General features: G+C 36.9%; 1 protein-coding gene across 4 annotated transcripts in view; it reads left to right on the top strand.

Annotated features, from left to right (window-relative positions):
• Positions 1–17,574, top strand: part of SEC24B (SEC24 homolog B, COPII coat complex component) — a 79,125-nt gene that overhangs the window by 48,693 nt on the left and 12,858 nt on the right. For all 4 annotated transcript variants that reach the window (XM_042251141.2, XM_015096378.4, XM_015096380.4 and 1 more), the window contains 6 exons: positions 1,418–1,635; positions 8,355–8,539; positions 11,791–11,893; positions 13,544–13,670; positions 14,566–14,675; positions 15,508–15,620. In XM_042251141.2, coding sequence (XP_042107075.1) covers positions 1,418–1,635; positions 8,355–8,539; positions 11,791–11,893; positions 13,544–13,670; positions 14,566–14,675; positions 15,508–15,620 — 856 coding nt within the window. The remainder of the gene's footprint in view (positions 1–1,417; positions 1,636–8,354; positions 8,540–11,790; positions 11,894–13,543; positions 13,671–14,565; positions 14,676–15,507; positions 15,621–17,574) is intronic.

Here is a 17,574-nt window from a genome sequence, read left to right as displayed (position 1 = left end):
TCTTCATTTCTTAAGCTGATGACTCTTGCTGTGTTAAGAGACCTTTCTATTAATACTTCTATTCCTATCACCGTCAGGAGAGACATGCAGGAAATCTAAGGAAATGACATGATGCTGATGCTTTTGTCCTTTTAAGAATATCCAGGAAGGTCTCTTCAAAAATGAGAACCAATAGAGTCAGTAGAAGGATGGGATTCCTCAGTAAACTTTGAAAAAATAAATCTATTAAAGTCAGATGCTTTTAAGAACTTTTTTGCAGAATTTGATTGCTAGTGAAGAATATAATTTTTATATGAAAAATAGATTAAAATACATATATTTTATTTTTAAAAGAACTTTTTACTTAGTTTTGGAGTATAGCTGATTAACAATGTTGTGACAGTTTCAGGCGAACAAGGAAGGGACTCAGCCATATATCTCCATGTGCCCATTCTCCCCCTCACTTCTCTCTTGTCCAGGCTGTCACATAAACATTAAACAGAGTTCCATGTGCTGTTCAGCAGGTCCTTTTAAATACAGCAGTGTAAAGTGCACATATATTTTAGATTTCACTTTAAAAATAAGACTAACAGTATAACGAAGTGTTAATAATCGTTTTGTGTAGTAGAGTAATAGGCTTTCTTTCGTTGATGTTATTCTTTATATGATAATTAAATTCTCTACAGTTATTTTCCCCCTGCAGTTTCCATCAAGTTTTAGTTTCTGTTTTAAATTTAAATGAAGGAAAAGCATTCATTCACTAAATTTTATTTGGCCTCTACTATATACCAGACATTGTTTTAGGAGCTGGACACTATTCTAGACACTGTCTTTCATAGTTTTACAGTTTTGCCTCTGAAAATAAAGCAGACTTCTGGGGGACTGTGGAGATAGGCCACTTCTTCCATGGGTCTTTTTTTTTTTTTTTTTTTAATAAATATCAAGGTCAGATAAAAAGGCAAGTTGGAGAAGAGAGTAATTGACACTCTTTTTATTGCTTTGCTTTGTCTTCTGCTTCTTAGCCCCATTTCTGCTGAGAGAACAAAGGGAAAAAATAACTATGTTCATATATATAAATATATATTTATATTATAACATATGCTATATTGTATTTATTATATACATTTAATATGTTATCTGTTAGGAATATCAACTGCAGTATGTGTTAGTGAAATGATGCAAGGTGGAGTTTTCCTGTAATATATTTGTTAAAAAAAATAAAGATGGAGTAGGAACATGTGAAACAAGATTAGCAAAATATTTAAAGCTAAGTACTGGATATATGGGTTTATTATTTTGTTCCATTTTTGTATACATTCACAATTTCTCATAATAAAAGTTTTAATAAAAGGAAGGAAAGTGCCAGAAGTAGTGGCTCACCCAGGCGTCTTTGTGGAGGGCTGCTTTTCAGTGAACACCATCCTTTTTCCTTTGTTAGATGTGCTTTCCTCATCAGCAAGTAGTCCTGCTCCGGACCCCGCTCCTGACCCTGTTCCAGCGCCAGCTCCAGCTGCTCCTCAGCCTTCAAAAATGCCTAAGCCATTTGGGTATGGTTATCCGACTCTTCAGCCTGGGTATCAGAATGCCACAGCACCACTTAATTCTGGAGGACCATCCAGTAGCCCAGTGTATTCTGGATTCCAGCAGTATGCTCAAGTATGTATTTAGTCATACGAAGTTATATAACAATTGTGAAACTTAGCAGTTCTGACAAGTCCCTAGTGGTTCAAATGGATCATAGGTGCTAATGTAGACAAGCCTAGATTAAACACGCGCAGACTTTGGTTCCAGTTTGTATGTGTGTGTTTATGTGTGTATGTATACAGAGAAGAAGGTAAAACTGATTTTTCTTTTCTGCCTGTACTTTTATTTTTCAGAGCCTCTAATGTGTAGATACTCATTCTGTGATCAGGAAATTAAATGTTATTTTAAATTTTGTGTTACTAAGCTGGCTTTCTCAAAAACTGACAGGGTATAAATGTAGTTTGGGATTTTGGTTTCAGCGTTTAACTTGAAGAAGTCTCTGTGACAAATAACTAAAATTGGTAAAAGCTTCAACAAATGCTCATTAATACATTTGTTCATTATTTTTTACTTGACCTTTCATGGAGTTACCTCTTAAATACCATAGCAGTTTATTAAAAGAACAATACGTATTTTGCATTTATACTTGTTGAGAAAAAGTAAAATATAAAGAAACAGTTTAAATGACAAAAGCATTCTACTTATAATAAAAAACTGCTCTCAGTAGACTAACTACAGAGATTTCATCTTATGGTGAACTGATGAAATTAGAGAAGGAAAAAAAAAAAAAAAAACATTTCTTCCTGGAATTTAATTTTAGAATTAAAGCACTGGAGGAAAAAGGAAACAGAAAGGCACTGGAGAAATATGATTGGTTAGTTCAGATTTCCCTGCCTTCCGTTTTGTTAGATTTTCTTTAGGGCTGTATTGGTCCAAATGAAATTCCACTATTTCATGACAAGTGAACAATAATGATTTAAGCACATAGCAAGGATGTACATTTAAATTCTTATCTGGCTACTTAAAAAAAGATTATAGATTTTAATCTAATATTACCATTAACAAGCCAGTTTTAAAAGAAGCCATTTATTTTTCAAGTCCTATTTAGAATAGGAATGTTTTACTTTAAATAGCTTTCTGTAGTAAAAGTGAAAAGTGAAAGTGAAAGTCGCTCAGTCATGTCCGACTCTTTGCAACCCCATGGTCTATACAGTCCATGGAATTCTCCAGGCCAGAATACTGGAGTGGGTAGCCTTTCCCTTCTCCAGGGGATCTTCCAAACCCAGGAATTGAACCCAGGTCTCCCACATTACAGGCAGATTCTTCACCAGCTGACCCACAAGGAGTAAAATTGAAATGACTCTAAATATTGCATTTAATATAACCCAGTGGGAGGGCCCTGAACCTTAAGGGCTTTCTTGGTATTCATTTATTTGAGATGACCTATACTAAGAAGGGAGAAACCCAAACTTAAAATTAGTTTTTCAGAGTTGAAAAACAGAAAAAGTTGATGTTTTAAAAAGAAGGGAATTCCCTCAGTCCAGTGTTTAAGACATGGTGCCTTCACTGCCTTGGGCTCAGGTTCAGTCACTGGTTGGGAAAGTAAGATCCCACAAGCCATGTAGTATGGCCAAAAAGAACCCCCTAAAAATTAAAAAATAAATTAATTTTAAAAGAAACGTTAGAAAAATATTTTAGGGCTTCCCTGGTGGTTCAGTGGTTAAGAATCTGCCTTGCAATGCAAGGGACACCAGTTCAGTCCCTTTCCAGAAATATCCCATATGCCAAGGAGCAGCTAAGCCCGTACACTACAACTGCGGATCCTGGGTGCTGAGAGCCTGTGCTCCAAAACAGGAGAAGCCCCTGCAGTGGGAAGCCCTTGTACCACAACTGGAGAGTGGCCCCCGCTCCCCACAACTAGAGGAAGCCCATGTGCAACAGCAAAGACCCACCACAGCCAAAAGAGTTTTACATCTTAAAAAAAATATATTTTAGTGAATATGTAAAAAAAGAAAACCAGATACAGATACTGTATGGTTTTTTTGTTTTTTTTTTTTAATTAAAAAGCGGTGCATGAGCAGTTGTAGGAAAATGCAGATAAGCAGAAAAGAAAATACATATCAGTCAGTATTCCCACCATCAAGATATAAGTAGTAACACTTGCAGTTTGTCCTTCCAGGTTTCTTGCTATATGCATCTACGGGAGAAAGCCAGTAAAGGAGCTGGGCATCTAAATGACTTATTTACACAAACAAGTTGATAAATATGAGCATCGTTTTACATTTATTTTAAAATCCTTGAACAGCATGAGAGGGAACCTTTCCATATTATTTCATACCTTTCATCTAATAGCTGTGTGATGTTTTCTAATCGCCCAGCCTACTGCTATTGGTCATAACTGAGCATCAAAATCAACATGTACAAGTGTGCACAGACCTTTGTGCATTTGTCTCGTTATTTCCTTAGATGAAATTTCTTCAGGTAAAAGTAGTCAATCACAGCCGCTAATACCAGACTTTAGAGTTTCTCCCTGCTTATTCATTCAGTGAAGACTGAGTTTCTACTATGTGACAGCCCTCCTCTAGGCACCGAGGCTATAAGAGGAAGCCAAGTGAACACAACCGAGTTCCCTCTCTCAAGAAACTTGGTGGGAAGGCCGGACCAATAGGACAATAAGTAAATCCATAAATTATCAAGCTGATTTCAAACAGTTACAAATGCTGTGAAACAAGATGAGTTGAAATTGCGGGGCTTGGGTATATAGAGTAACAGGAAAGCCCTCACTGTAGAAGTTATGTTTAGTTAATATTTGAATGACAGGAAAAGCCAGACAAAGATAAATATGAGGGTAGAGAATTTCAGGCTGAGGAAACATATATACAGAAACGTAAGGCAGAGGCAACTTTGACATGTTTCAGAACTGAAGTCCCAGTGTGGCTCTAGCTCAGCTGGCAAAGGGAAGAATAATAGTAATGAAATCAGAGAGTTTGGGAAAGACCATAGTCAGAAACTTAAGTTTTATACCAGTGCAGAGGGAAGACATAGGAGATTTTATGGAATGGAATGAAATCTGGTTTAGGTATTTAGAGAATCATTTGGCTACTAAGGGAAGAACGGATTAGGGATGGGAGTATTTGAAAGGATAAAAATGGATACAGGGAGACAGATGGAAGCTTTGCATCATCCCAGAAATAGATGATTATGCTTTGTTCTAAGGTGGTATTGGCAGAGGTAGTAAAAAGTGGATGGATAAGGGATATCTTTTGACTGATGTGGGTGAGAGAAAGGAAGCATTAAGGATAACTTAGGTTTTTGGCAGGACAGCTGGATAGAGGGTAGTGTATTTATTTAGATGGAAGACAGAAGAATAGTTCTGGAAATGGGAATCAAGTTTTCCAGATTAATTTAAAATGCCCAGTAGACATCCAAGTGGAGATGTCTAGCAGACAGTGGTTTTTGGTGCTCAGATATGAGGAAATAATGTACCAATTTATATTCCTAGCAAAAGTGTCTATGACTGCCCACTTTTCAGTATGCCAAGAATTATTTTTTTATAAGCAAAAATGTTTTACTATTTTCATAATTTTTAGTTGTGTTTCTTTACTGAAATCCTTGTTCATTATTCTTTCACCATTATTCTGTTCAGGTCCTTCTGGCTTGTAAAAGCTGTCTGTAATAAGTACATTAACCATTTTTGGTCTAATGTATATTATAGTTTGTTCCCCCTCAGCTTGAGATTTGTTTTTAATTTTAATGCTTTTTTTTAATACTTTAGAGAAATGTTTATATAGTCGTATTATAATTTCTTTTGTTTTTACCTTTGTATCCTTTAAAAGTCTTTCAACCTTAAGATAGGAAAAATTCCCTCTATATTTTTTTTAGTTCTTTGGTGACTTTCCTTTTGCATCTTTTAAGGTTTTATTTTGGTATATAAATATAAATCTCATTCCCTCTCCAAAATAGTTCTAATTGCACTGATATTAAATAATCTGCTCTTTCTTATTGATTGAATATTCTACCCTTATTTGAACGCCGAGAGTTGGTGATGGACAGGGAGGCCTGGCATGCTGCAATTCATGGGGTCGCAAAGAGTTGAACACGACTGAGCGACTGAACTGAACTGAACTGAACCCTTATTTTATATCCTAAATTCTTAAATTTAAATTCTAAATTCTTATCCTAAACTTGGGTCTGTTTGGGGTTTTCTGTTAAACACTGTTACTAATTCATATAATCATTTTTCTCCCCTCCTTTACATCTCTGCTGAAAACTCAGAGAATTCTTTTTATTATGCAGGGTTTTTTCCCTTTTGCTTAGCGCATGTGCACGCGTGCACACACATACACACACACGCACATACCCTTTTCTTGCTGAGGGTCTTAAAGCTGCGCACACACACACACACCCTTTTCTTGCTGAGGGTCTTAAAGCTACACACACACACCCTTTTCTTGCTGAGGGTCTTAAAGCTACACACACATGCACACCCTTTTCTTGTTGAGGGTCTTAAAGCTAACCCTGGGCAGGCAAAGCAGAGAGATGAAAAAGATAATTTCTTGCAAACTGTAATACCACTATTACAGCCACAAAATTAACAGTAGTTTCTAAATGTCGTTTAAAATTCAGTCAGTTTTCAGAGTTGCCTGGGTAGTTTCCAGGCTGCTATTCTGTAGTTGGTTTGTTCAAATCAAGACTCACTAATTGTATTAGCGTATGTCTCTTAATTCTCTTATTAACTCTAATACAAAACTCTGCCCCTATTTTTTGTGCCTTTGATCTTTTGAAAAAAACTAAGTCTCTTGATATATAGACTGTCCCATATTCTGAATTTGACTAATTGCTTCTTGTGGTATCATTTGACTTGTTCCTGTTTCATTTTCTGTGGACTAGAAATTAGACCCAATGGCTTGATTAAATTCAGTATATTACTTCATTTATTTATTTCATAAGCCAGAATATATATTGTGATTCTGTGTACAACATAATAATACCTGATTGTCTCACCTTAGTGGTGCTAAGATAGATAGTGGGTTCATTTGGTGACAGCCTTATCTTCATTGTGAAGTTCCTCGTTAAGCTTTCACTCATCTCTTGGTATCTGTTTGTCATCTATTTCAGATGACCATTACCTGTATCATTTATTCTCATATGGGTTGTAAAATAGTGATTTTCCTGACGTTATCTTCTGTACTGATTAGCTGGAATCCCTCAGTATGTTCACATAATGGAGTGTTTGATAACTAGACAAAAGAATGTGGAGAATCTCTATATACAGATGTAAAGTTATTGCTAGCATTTTTTTTAGGTGAAAAGGTCACATTTAGAGCAGTGTATATATTAGTTTATATTGTATTATTAAGCAGAGACAATGGAAGGTAAGACCAAAAGCTAATAGTTAGCTTAAGGAGAGGGATCAAGAGTGAAACAAGATATTTCTGAATTATTGTAAAGTTTTGACATTAAAACTATGTAAATTTTACTCAAAAAACATAAAATGAATGAAAGAAAGTTAAAATCAAACAAAAAGAAGTGAACCAGTTTATCAAGTTGAATACATTCTGATACAGAAAAAAGTATTGTTTTAACAAATCTTGAAACTCAGTATTTTGTATGTTCTGAATGGAAAATAATCTAAGAACAAAAGAACTACAAAGAAATCTTTAAATAACCTTACACTTATAATAATATTAGTGTTGTTATCTTGGAACTATCTTAGGATATTGTAGGATGAAACAAATAAGTAAGGCTGTTACCGGAGCTTCCTATGTGGCTCAGTGATAAAGAATCCACCTGCTGATGCAGAGCTCGATCCCTGGGTTGGTAATTTCCCGTGGAGGAGGAAATGGCAGCTCACTCCAGTATTCTTGCCTGGAATATTCCAGGACAGAGGAGCCTGGCAGGTGCAGTCCATGGGGATGCAAAGAGCTGGACTTGACTGAGCACATGTGGAGAAGGCTGTTACCACTAGAATTCGAGATTTTCAGCAAAAGAGAAGAGCAATATAGGCATAAAAGCAAAAAAGTTAAAGTGCTATTACCTAATTTTGAATTGGAAGTGTCAATGTGAACTCATTATTTTTTTTTTTTTCTTCTATGATTTCTATCTCTGTTGTAGAAGTCTGGAAGTAATAACAGCACAATAACAATGTTATCTAGATTATAGTCTCTAGATACCATCCCAATTTAAAAGGAACCAGGAATCTTTTTTGGATAAATGGCTAATTTCAGTTCTGAAGGAGGAGTGATATAGAATGTAATGCCAGAAAACAAGGAAAATAACAAGAGACAGTGGATTCATATCAAAAGGACACTGGAATCAGCTGTAAGAGGCTGTCACTGGCAAAAGATTGGGTAGTGTGGGCTTCAAAGCGAATAGTAACTTCTATTCATTAAGTCACTTTGAGTTAATAAGAGCCATGACTTCATAATAATACTAAAAATATAAAAGGGAACAAAAACTAAGCAAGCAGAACTCAGGGAACATCATTATCATTCCTATGGCAGCAACACATTCTGAAAATTGAAAAAGTTTAAAAATAAGCATTTATCCTGCCTTTCCAGTATGAAAGATATTCAGAGAAACCAAATTGTTGATGTTGAAAAGCATTGTTGAAATTTTGTTGTTAAGTCTAACCATTCACATAAGGTTTAAGTTTTTTCAATATTTTCACTTTGAGTTTTTTAAAGAGTGCTTTAAAGTGAGCTGCCCAATTAGGTTTTTCTACTGTTACAAAGCTAGATTCAAATTTTATCTTCTTGCTTTCCTGTATGTTAATTTCCTATACATAGTATAATAAATTATGTTCGTGTTTGATACATTGTTCTTTGTGTTGTTTCAAATTGCCCTTTCAGCAATATCCTGGTATGAACCAGCTGTCCTCCAGTCTGGGAGGATTGAGTCTTCAGAGTTCTTCACAGCCAGAAAGCTTGAGACCTGTCAACCTCACTCAGGAGAGGAATATTTTACCCATGACTCCTGTTTGGGCCCCTGTACCCAACTTGAATTTAGACCTCAAAAAATTAAACTGTAGCCCAGAGTAAGTATTTATAATCTTTAGTAAGTAAAACCTTGTCATAAACATTGTGTGACTTTCAAACATAATAAAAATACTATGGTAGTAATTCCTTGACTGGAAGTTTTGGTAATGTGAACTCTTGTAATTTAGTTTGTGTAGAAATTCTAGATGTAGAATTTAGTTTAAGTCATCGGTTCCTGTCCTCTTTGTTACTATCGAGTCTCATTCCCTATTATCTAAAGCTAGGGAAAGTTTTTTCTATTCTAGTGAAGGGTTTTAGAAACCCAAATCTAACTATATTTTTCTTAAATTTCTTTCTCCTCACTTTTCACTGGTAGTAACTTCTGATGCCTTTTAAATTAGGTGAAATCTTAATTTAATGCAATTCAATCTCTGCTTGAAAAGGATACAGATTAGATTAGTAGTTTTATTTCTAAATTTTCTTTTCCCACTTAGTGTTAAATGAGAAGACCCTTGCCCCAGTGTGTATTTTTCCACTTATTTAGCCTGAATATTAATTTGGATTTTCTTTATTGAGTATTTCCTCACCTCACGGAGAAGTTTAGTTGGCAGCCTCCATCTGATGGCCGCAAGCCACTGGTGTCTGCTGAGCTCTGTGACTCACCTCGCAGTGGCCCCCAAACCAAAAGTTCTCTGTTGGTGCCTGCTTTCTGTTTTTCTGTCTCCTAAGTATAGAATGTTTCTGTGTACCCAGACATCGTCCTGCTTCTGGAATCTCTCCTCATAAGCTCTGATTCACAGACAACACTGTCTTCCTTGCATTAGAATTAGTGTTCTTTAGAGGCAACACCAGAGAAGACAATGGCATGCCACTCCAGCACTCTTGCCTGGAACATCCCATGGGCGGAGGAGCCTAGTGGGCTGCAGTCCATGGGCTCGCTAAGAGTCGGACATGACCAAGCGACTTCACTTTCACTTTTCACTTTCATGCATTGGAGAAGAAAATGGCAGCCCACTCCAGTGTTCTTGCCTGGAGAATCCGAGGGACAGGGGAGCCTGGTAGGAGGCCATCTATGGGTTTGCACAGAGTTGGACACGACTGAAACGACTTAGCAGCGGCAACATCAGAGGCAACATATATATATGTATTTTTAAGGCAATAGTTTTCTAGCTTTAAAAAAAGAAAAGCTTACAAGTTCCTCTCTTTTTAACCAAAGTCTTATATAGATTTCTAATAGAGGAAACAGAAAATGGGGGTGCTTTGAGGGTTCCACCTCTTCCACCACACCCTACACCAGTCCCCAATCAGTGCTTAAGGCAGTGCCAAGACCATTTCTATAAAACTGTATAACCATTGATTCCAGTTTGAAAGTAGCTGCCCAAACTACGTGTAAGTTGCTATCAGGTTAATAAGTGTGTGAATTATGGCCTTGTACTATGAATGGTTAGGCACCGCCTCCCCACCCCAAGTAGGTAAATACTGTATATGTTTATGTGTAAGAGATCACATAGATAGGGAATAGTTCTATTTCTACTCAATTCTGTGTTTCTACTCAGTTCAGTGTTTCTACTCAATACATACTCAATGTATGTGTAAAATACATAAAATACCTCTTACCTAAATAGCAAAGCAGAGTAGTAGGCTTTAGAGCATAGATTTAAAGTTTGACAGACCTAGGGACTTATCGTGGTTCTGCTGATAAGTATCCATGAAGCTGTCCCAATTACTCAACGTTTGAAATCTGTGTTGTCAACTGTAAAACAGGAATAGTAATTGTGTCTGCATATTAAGATGAGTCATTCAGTATTTAAGTCAGTTCAGTTCAGTTGCTCAGTTGTGTCCAACTCTTTGCGACCCCACGGACTGCAGCATGACAGGCTTCCCTGTCCATCACCAACTCCTGGAGCTTGCTCAAACTCATGTCCATCACGTCAGTGATGCCATCCAATCGTCTCACCCTCTGTCGTTGCCTTCTCCTCCCGCCTTCAGTCTTTCCCAGGGACTTTTCCAGTGAGTCAGTTCTTTGCATCAGATGGCCAAAGTATTGAAGCTTCAGTCCTTCCAATGAATATTCAGGACTGATCTCCTTTAGGATGGACTGGTTGGATCTCCTTGCAGTCCAAGGGACTCTACAAGAGTCTTTTCTAACACCACTGTTCAAAAGCATCAATTCTTTGGCACTCAGCTAATAGTCCAACTCTCACATCCATACGTGACTGCTGGAACTGAATGCTTTCTAAATTAGGTGCCAGACACTGTTTCTAGGTGCTGGGAATGAAGCGGTAAACCAAAGAAAGTTCTCAGTCTTGTACAGCCTGTATCCTATTAGGGAAGATGCACTGTGAATAATCAAACCAATGGGTATGCAGTGTAACCTCAGAATAACTAGGAAGTAGGGAATAGAACGGATTGAGGTTGATTATCTGTTAGTGCCTGCTTTCTGTGTTTTCCCAAGGAGTTAACATTTGAATAGAGAGTTGAATGAAATGAGAGAGCAAAATGTGACTCAGGAAAGAGGGTGCCAAGCTTCATGAATAGCAAATGCAGTGGTCCTGAAGCAGAAACCAGCTTGGTGTGTTCAGGGAACACACCAGTGTGGAGTCAGTCCGTATCTGGGTTATCTCTACATACTGTCAGCCACTTTCCTTAAAATTCCTGTCACCGTTTCCAGTACCTCTGCTTTTGCCCCTTTATTGATTCTGTGTCTGCTGATCTCAAGCTGTAAGCTCTTGGTCTGTGAGAGGAATGGTTGGGGTGACCCAGTGAGCAGAAGGTCGCGGATAGAGGAGTGCACGGCTAAAGCAGGCCAGACTACCCGATGCCGTGGAAGCGTAAGCAGGTCTCGGAGCACAGAGGAGGAAGTCTTTCCTTCTGACTTGTGATCAGGGGTGAGGGTGGTTTCACAGGAAGCTAGAACGCTGATGAGTCTCAGAGAAAAAGGAGGCTTTCAACAGGTGAAGGATGCACGGGAGAGCAGGAACCGCATCCTTAGGATGCAGAGGTACCTTTTCACTCACGTTTTCTCCCCCCTCCTATTCATGCCCTGATGGTCATACTAGAGTTACTGTGTTTTTCCTAAATGTGTTGTTCTTTTTCACCATGAAAATGTTGAGTCGTTAATTTGGATCTTTTGAGGTCTAAATTACATACATACCTGTTAAGTCATCAGGACCCTCATAGTTACAGCTATGTAGTGTGTCCAGTGATTTTCATGTATCCTCTTAACTGTCTGGCTGTCTGCACATATCCACATCAGTATCGGTATTTTTCCTGATCGCTAACATAATCCATGTGGTTTCTGTCTTTACAGTTCATTCCGGTGTACTTTAACAAATATTCCACAGACACAGGCGTTACTGAATAAAGCTAAGCTTCCTTTAGGATTGTTGTTACATCCCTTCAGAGACCTAACGGTAAAGTAACATATTTAAAGGTATTTGTGGGTATTGACCTCTGTACTTATGTACAGCATGTTTAGATTGTATATTTTCTTAGAATTTTTATTTTGTTTTATTGAAGGTAGAATTAATTCTGTCAGTTTCGATACAACAACCGCTTTCTGTCAGCTGCTGACAGGAGCAGAAACGTAGAGGCAGATGCTGCCGTGCAGGATCACTAATACCTGGGACTAGTCAGAGTCTGTGAAGTAGCGAGGTGACGAACACAGTCCTGGAGGGGTTTCCTCTGGGCACAGCAGCAGATGTTTTCTACAAGCAAAGAGATCTGAGCTGGATTTGGAAAGAGTAGTAGTTTTAGCGGTACTGTGGAATGGCCATAGGTGACAGATAAACTTTAGGGGTTCTTTTTTAAACAAAGGAAACACCACCAACGATGCACAATTAGGGAGGAAAACCATACGACTATTCCCAACTGTATTAATCAAGTAACCTTTGTAATAATAATTAAGTCTAAACTCTTCAAGCCTATTGAATTAAAACATTATTTTTTAAAGTTTCCATAGTCTATTTGATTTAATACCCAGCATGCTGGATTTTTATCCATATTCTGGTATTTCATGCAAGTATATATAAACTAAAATTTCCAAACTTCAGAAAAAACATTTAATCAGATATATTTTATTTATAAGTTGTATTTCGCTTTCATACTTCTTTATAACTGTGTTATTTTTTTTACCCTCTCATTGCTAATGAGTTTCTTTTGCTCTCATTCAACCAAAAAATATTTTTTGATTACCTGTCGTGCTGAGTGCTGAGGATACAAAGGTCATTAAGCTTCCTTGTGGAGTTTTCTTTCCTCAAGTGAATAGAAAATAAAATAATGATAATATGTGATAAGCACCTTCATTATATTCATTCAGTAAGTACTATTTGACCAGCTGTAATGAAATTGCAGCCTTTATCACTAAACCAAGATAGGTAATTTCCCAGATACATAGGTGAAAATTTTTGTCTAAATATGTATTCCATATATGATACCTTCTGGAAGTGTATACGCTAAATTGGCAGCAGTGACTTCCTTGGGAATGTAGAATTCTGGGTAATTTTTAATTTTCTCATTTATATGTTTCCTAATTTTTTCACAAATAACATGTAGTTACTTATGTACAAAGTTCCTGTCCCACACTAAGCCTTGAGAGATGCACTGTCTTTCAGGCATGTGTCCTTGGTTTCTGGTGGCTGTGGTCCCCGTCCGGGCTGTGTGGTTGCCTAACAAGCAGGGCCCTGGAGTCTGGTACCAGGTGCAGGCAGGCGGCAGAGACAAACGTTGTATAAAGCACGAGTTTCTCACTCTTGCTTCTTATCAGTTTAGCTGATAAGCTGAGGTTATTATATTATCTTGGCCAACCAGACTTTTCTTGTCTGCCAGTAACTCTCATTACATTTGATTTGGCTTTATTTTAGTGTTATTTTACAGTTTGTGTCAGAAGAGGGAGAAACTTGATAGCTGCTTCTGTTGCTCAGTGCACCACTGGAATTTATTAAAATACTTCAGTTTCAAAACACAAATGTGTTTTCTGTTCTGCATAGGGAGCAGAGCAGTATGTGGTCCATTTTTCCTCTGGGGTGTTTTTTCTGCTACAACGTCTTTATTCTTTTTCCTAGCAATTACCAGTGATAACCTCCAATACCATTGTGAGGTGCCGATCTTGTCGAACATACATCAACCCTTTTGTATCCTTCATTGATCAGCGTAGATGGAAATGCAATTTGTGCTATAGAGTTAATGATGGTGAGTTTAATATTCTTTTTTAAATACTTATTTCATTTATTTGTCTGTTCCAGGTCTTAGTTGAGGATATATAGTTGTGGCATGTGGAGTCTTTAGTTAACAGCAGGTGAGCTCTAGATCTCGGACTAGGGATCAAACCTGGGCCGCCTGCATCGGGGGCAGAGTCTTAGCCACTGGACTACCAGGGAAGTCCCTCAGGTTCTCAAAATAACGCCTTATATTATTTTAGACATTTTGACATTGTTGCTATTATCTGGTGTCTCCTCACTGTTTATAAACTTTCATGACACTTTTAATGAAGAGAATGCAGGCTAGGGACACTTCATTTTTGGCTGGCCATGGGGATAATTGATAGTGCGGACGGCGACAGGGAGGAGAGAAGGTAAAAAGAATTCATAGAGTATAAGAAGTGAGGTGAAGCAGTGCAGGTCCGACAGATGAGAGCATGCACACTAATCATGCGTGACCCTGACAAGTTTACATTGCCTTCCTTCTGTAGGTTTGGTTCATTCAGCTCAGTGTCGACCTCTGCCGGTGTGTGTGGACACAGGCGTGCACGTGCACCTGCTGTCCCCTTCAGGGATGTGTCCTAGACCCTCTTAGGATGATTGCTTTCTGATTTCCTTCCCATGTCACGTGACATCATAAATAGGACGCAAGCCTAAGAAGCAAGGCTACTTGTGTCCTGGTTTTCTCATCTGATTTCATAAGTTTTCTTGTCCTCCTGATTTATTTTTTAAGGAAGTTTTAGGGGATTAGTTTTTACCATTAGATCTTCACAAAGCTATTATAAACTTCATAAATATTAATGATAGAGGTGTTTATTTCTAGGCATATATATGTATGTTTAGAAATTGTGCTACTAACTTTGTACTGGATTCCTAATCTTATCTAGTTCCTGAAGAATTTATGTATAATCCCCTTACCCGATCCTATGGAGAGCCTCATAAACGGCCAGAAGTTCAGAATTCAACAGTGGAGTTCATTGCTTCTTCAGATTATATGGTAACTATTCAGTATTAAATATTAGTCCTGGAGTACAGTTGTATCAGTCATTTGGTAGTTTACTCTTAAGTGAATTCTTGTCTAAATTTTTTAATTGTCCATAGTATGATTTTTTTGAAGTAGTGCTGAAAGCTTGTACCTAACAGATAGATAACTCTTTGTAACTTTGTAAAGATTACTTGATCTCCTAAAAGAATGCAGTTACATCACTAAGAAATGTTTCCTAATAAATATGTTTCCTAATCATCTATAATTTGTTGCCATTTTGATTTCATTACTTACTTGTAATGAATATAAATATTCTTTTTACCATTTAGTATTTAAAACCCTTCAACAGAAAAACTCGTATTTTTGTCAAAAATTGCTTTTAAGAACTTGCTGTACACTTAGCACTTAACCCTTGGGATTCAACTGGCATCAAGTGGCCCAATGGTACTAATGATTGTCAGGTTTAAAAATATAAATGTTTAAAGTAAAATATTTTTAGGAGTAGGGAAGGGGTTTAAAGGTTAATATTTAATAATAAATATGTTTAATTTTCCTTGGAAAGATATCTCAGCCATCACTCTATCAGGAAGACGTTTAGCCCATGTGCTTAACCATTACTGTGTAATTACTGCCTAATCATGCTTAATCCATGACCAAATTTAAAAGAAAAAAAAATCAAAGGAATGTCATTTTTATTACCTAAGATCTTATAAAACATTGATTCTATTTGTGTGGATAGATAGAGATATATATATTACAGTCAGTAAATATCCAGTACTAGTTGCGATATAAAAAGAATGACTTATACCTACTAAATATGTTACATTATTTCTATTCCTTTTAGCTCCGTCCGCCTCAGCCTGCAGTTTACTTGTTTGTTTTAGATGTGTCTCATAATGCAGTAGAAGCTGGATATTTGACAATTTTGTGCCAGTCACTGTTAGAAAATCTAGACAAGTAAGAATTTTTTTTACTCATTGTGTGTGTGTGTGTATAAATGTATAAAATGTGAAGTGTATTTATAACAATTTATGGGGTTGGCTTTTATTAAGTTTGATTTCATTTATCACTAAAAGAGTACATCCTATCTGCTTTAGAATAAAGATCTACTACGTATATTATTTGGATTTATAACTTTATATCTGAATCTTAAAACCATAATAGTTTTAATACTTAGGAATTTAGATTTTATCTAACTATCCCCCTGACTTAGCAAGTCTGAGCACTTAGATCCAGAAAACTCAACCTAGCCAGGGTATCAAGGATCTGGATGAGAGGAATCGAGCTGTAATTTATGCTTCAGCAAGACGTTTTTCATAAGATAGTTTCAGATGTGCTAATGAGAAAATGAGCCAGATAAAGAAGGAATTGATACTGTGCTGAATATTTCAAGAACCCAGAAACTGAACTGGCACATTAGTAAGAAGCTTTATGGTGAAACTAGAAACAAAGTATAGGATAGGTGATAAAACTTGGCTCTAATTCCTGCCTGTCTATCTACCAGTATGAGTCTCAAAGGACACCCTTAACTAACTTAAAAAGCGGATGTTCCAGATCTCTGGGAAACAAAGTTGTTTGTACATTTCTTTTTCTACTCCAACACCCATAAGAAATATGACTTCAGGTTGTTAGTAAGAGTAGCTTCCTACTGCAGTGGTTCTGGACTTGTGGAGAGGTGTAGGGATGAATATATATATATGTATATATATTATATATATTATATAAATTGTGTATATATATGTATTCAATATATATTGAAATACATTTCAGTATTCAAAATACATGAATAATTTGTCAGAAGTACTCGGTGATTCCAAAAGGTTCTTCTCTCCCATTTTCCATTTGAGTTTAAGAGTCCTTATTCTGTTGAGTGCTAGCTCTGGTCGCTATAATTGCATTTCACTGATCTTGGCCTGTGAATAAACTGATAACATTGAAACATTCAAGATTAAAAACATCCAGAGATATTAAATGATTTGCTTTAAGTTTCTGTTAGTAACTTATTGATTTCATATTTTTGTCCTTTATTGACGCATTTGCCCTTTTTAAGTCACAAGTGCTTAATTCAGACATGACTTTAGCAGTGAGTAGCAAAGGAGGACACTCTGCAAAGAAATAGCTGTTAAGACTGAAGAGTTAGCTTGCTGGGAAGGTATTTGATGATATAGCACTAGAAATAGGAGCCAGTGCAATGCAAGAGACCAGGGCTCAATCCCCAGGTTGGGAAGATCCCCTGGAGAAGGAAGTGGCAGCTTACTCCAGGATTCTTGCCTGGAGAATTCTATGGACAGAGGAGCCAGTGAACTACAGTCCATGGGGTTGCAAACAGTCAGACACGACTGAGACAAACACATTCACTTTTCACTTTCAACAGAGATGAGTGATTATTTGCAAATTAAATGGTCTATGGAAAGCCAAAAAGATAATATTGGGAATGAAAATTAGTTTTTTAAATGTATATGTTTGATTAAAGTGGAAATTAAAAGTATCAGAAAAGTAAAAAAGTAAAGGTGATAGGCTAGCAATAAGATATTATCATGTTTTTGGAAAGGGCTGTGTATATAACTTTGAGAAAGGAAATTTGATGCTGGAGCGGTTCTAGCTCAGCTTTGTATTTTGGCCTAGAGGTACGTAGTCTCCATTGTGATTGATAACAAATGACTCTAATAATCAGTGACCTTAGACATCTCAAAGAAGTGAAGAAATTAGAAACAAGATAAACCTCGACCAGTGTTACTAAGCTAAACACCTGCATGACTTGCTGTTTTCTGTTTTCTGAAATTCCTTTTTTAAAAATTGGAATGTAATTGCTTTACAGTGTTGCGTTAGTTTCTGCTTTACAGTGTCATGAATCAGCCTCTGAGTAGCCTGATTGATTCTTCCTAATAATAACAGTGCTTCTTGCTTTGAC

The sequence above is a fragment of the Ovis aries genome, chromosome 6, assembly GCF_016772045.2.
Source record: "Ovis aries strain OAR_USU_Benz2616 breed Rambouillet chromosome 6, ARS-UI_Ramb_v3.0, whole genome shotgun sequence".
Taxonomy (NCBI): domain Eukaryota; kingdom Metazoa; phylum Chordata; class Mammalia; order Artiodactyla; family Bovidae; genus Ovis; species Ovis aries.
Note: the sequence above shows the minus strand (reverse complement) of the source record. Positions and strands in the feature narration are given on the sequence as shown.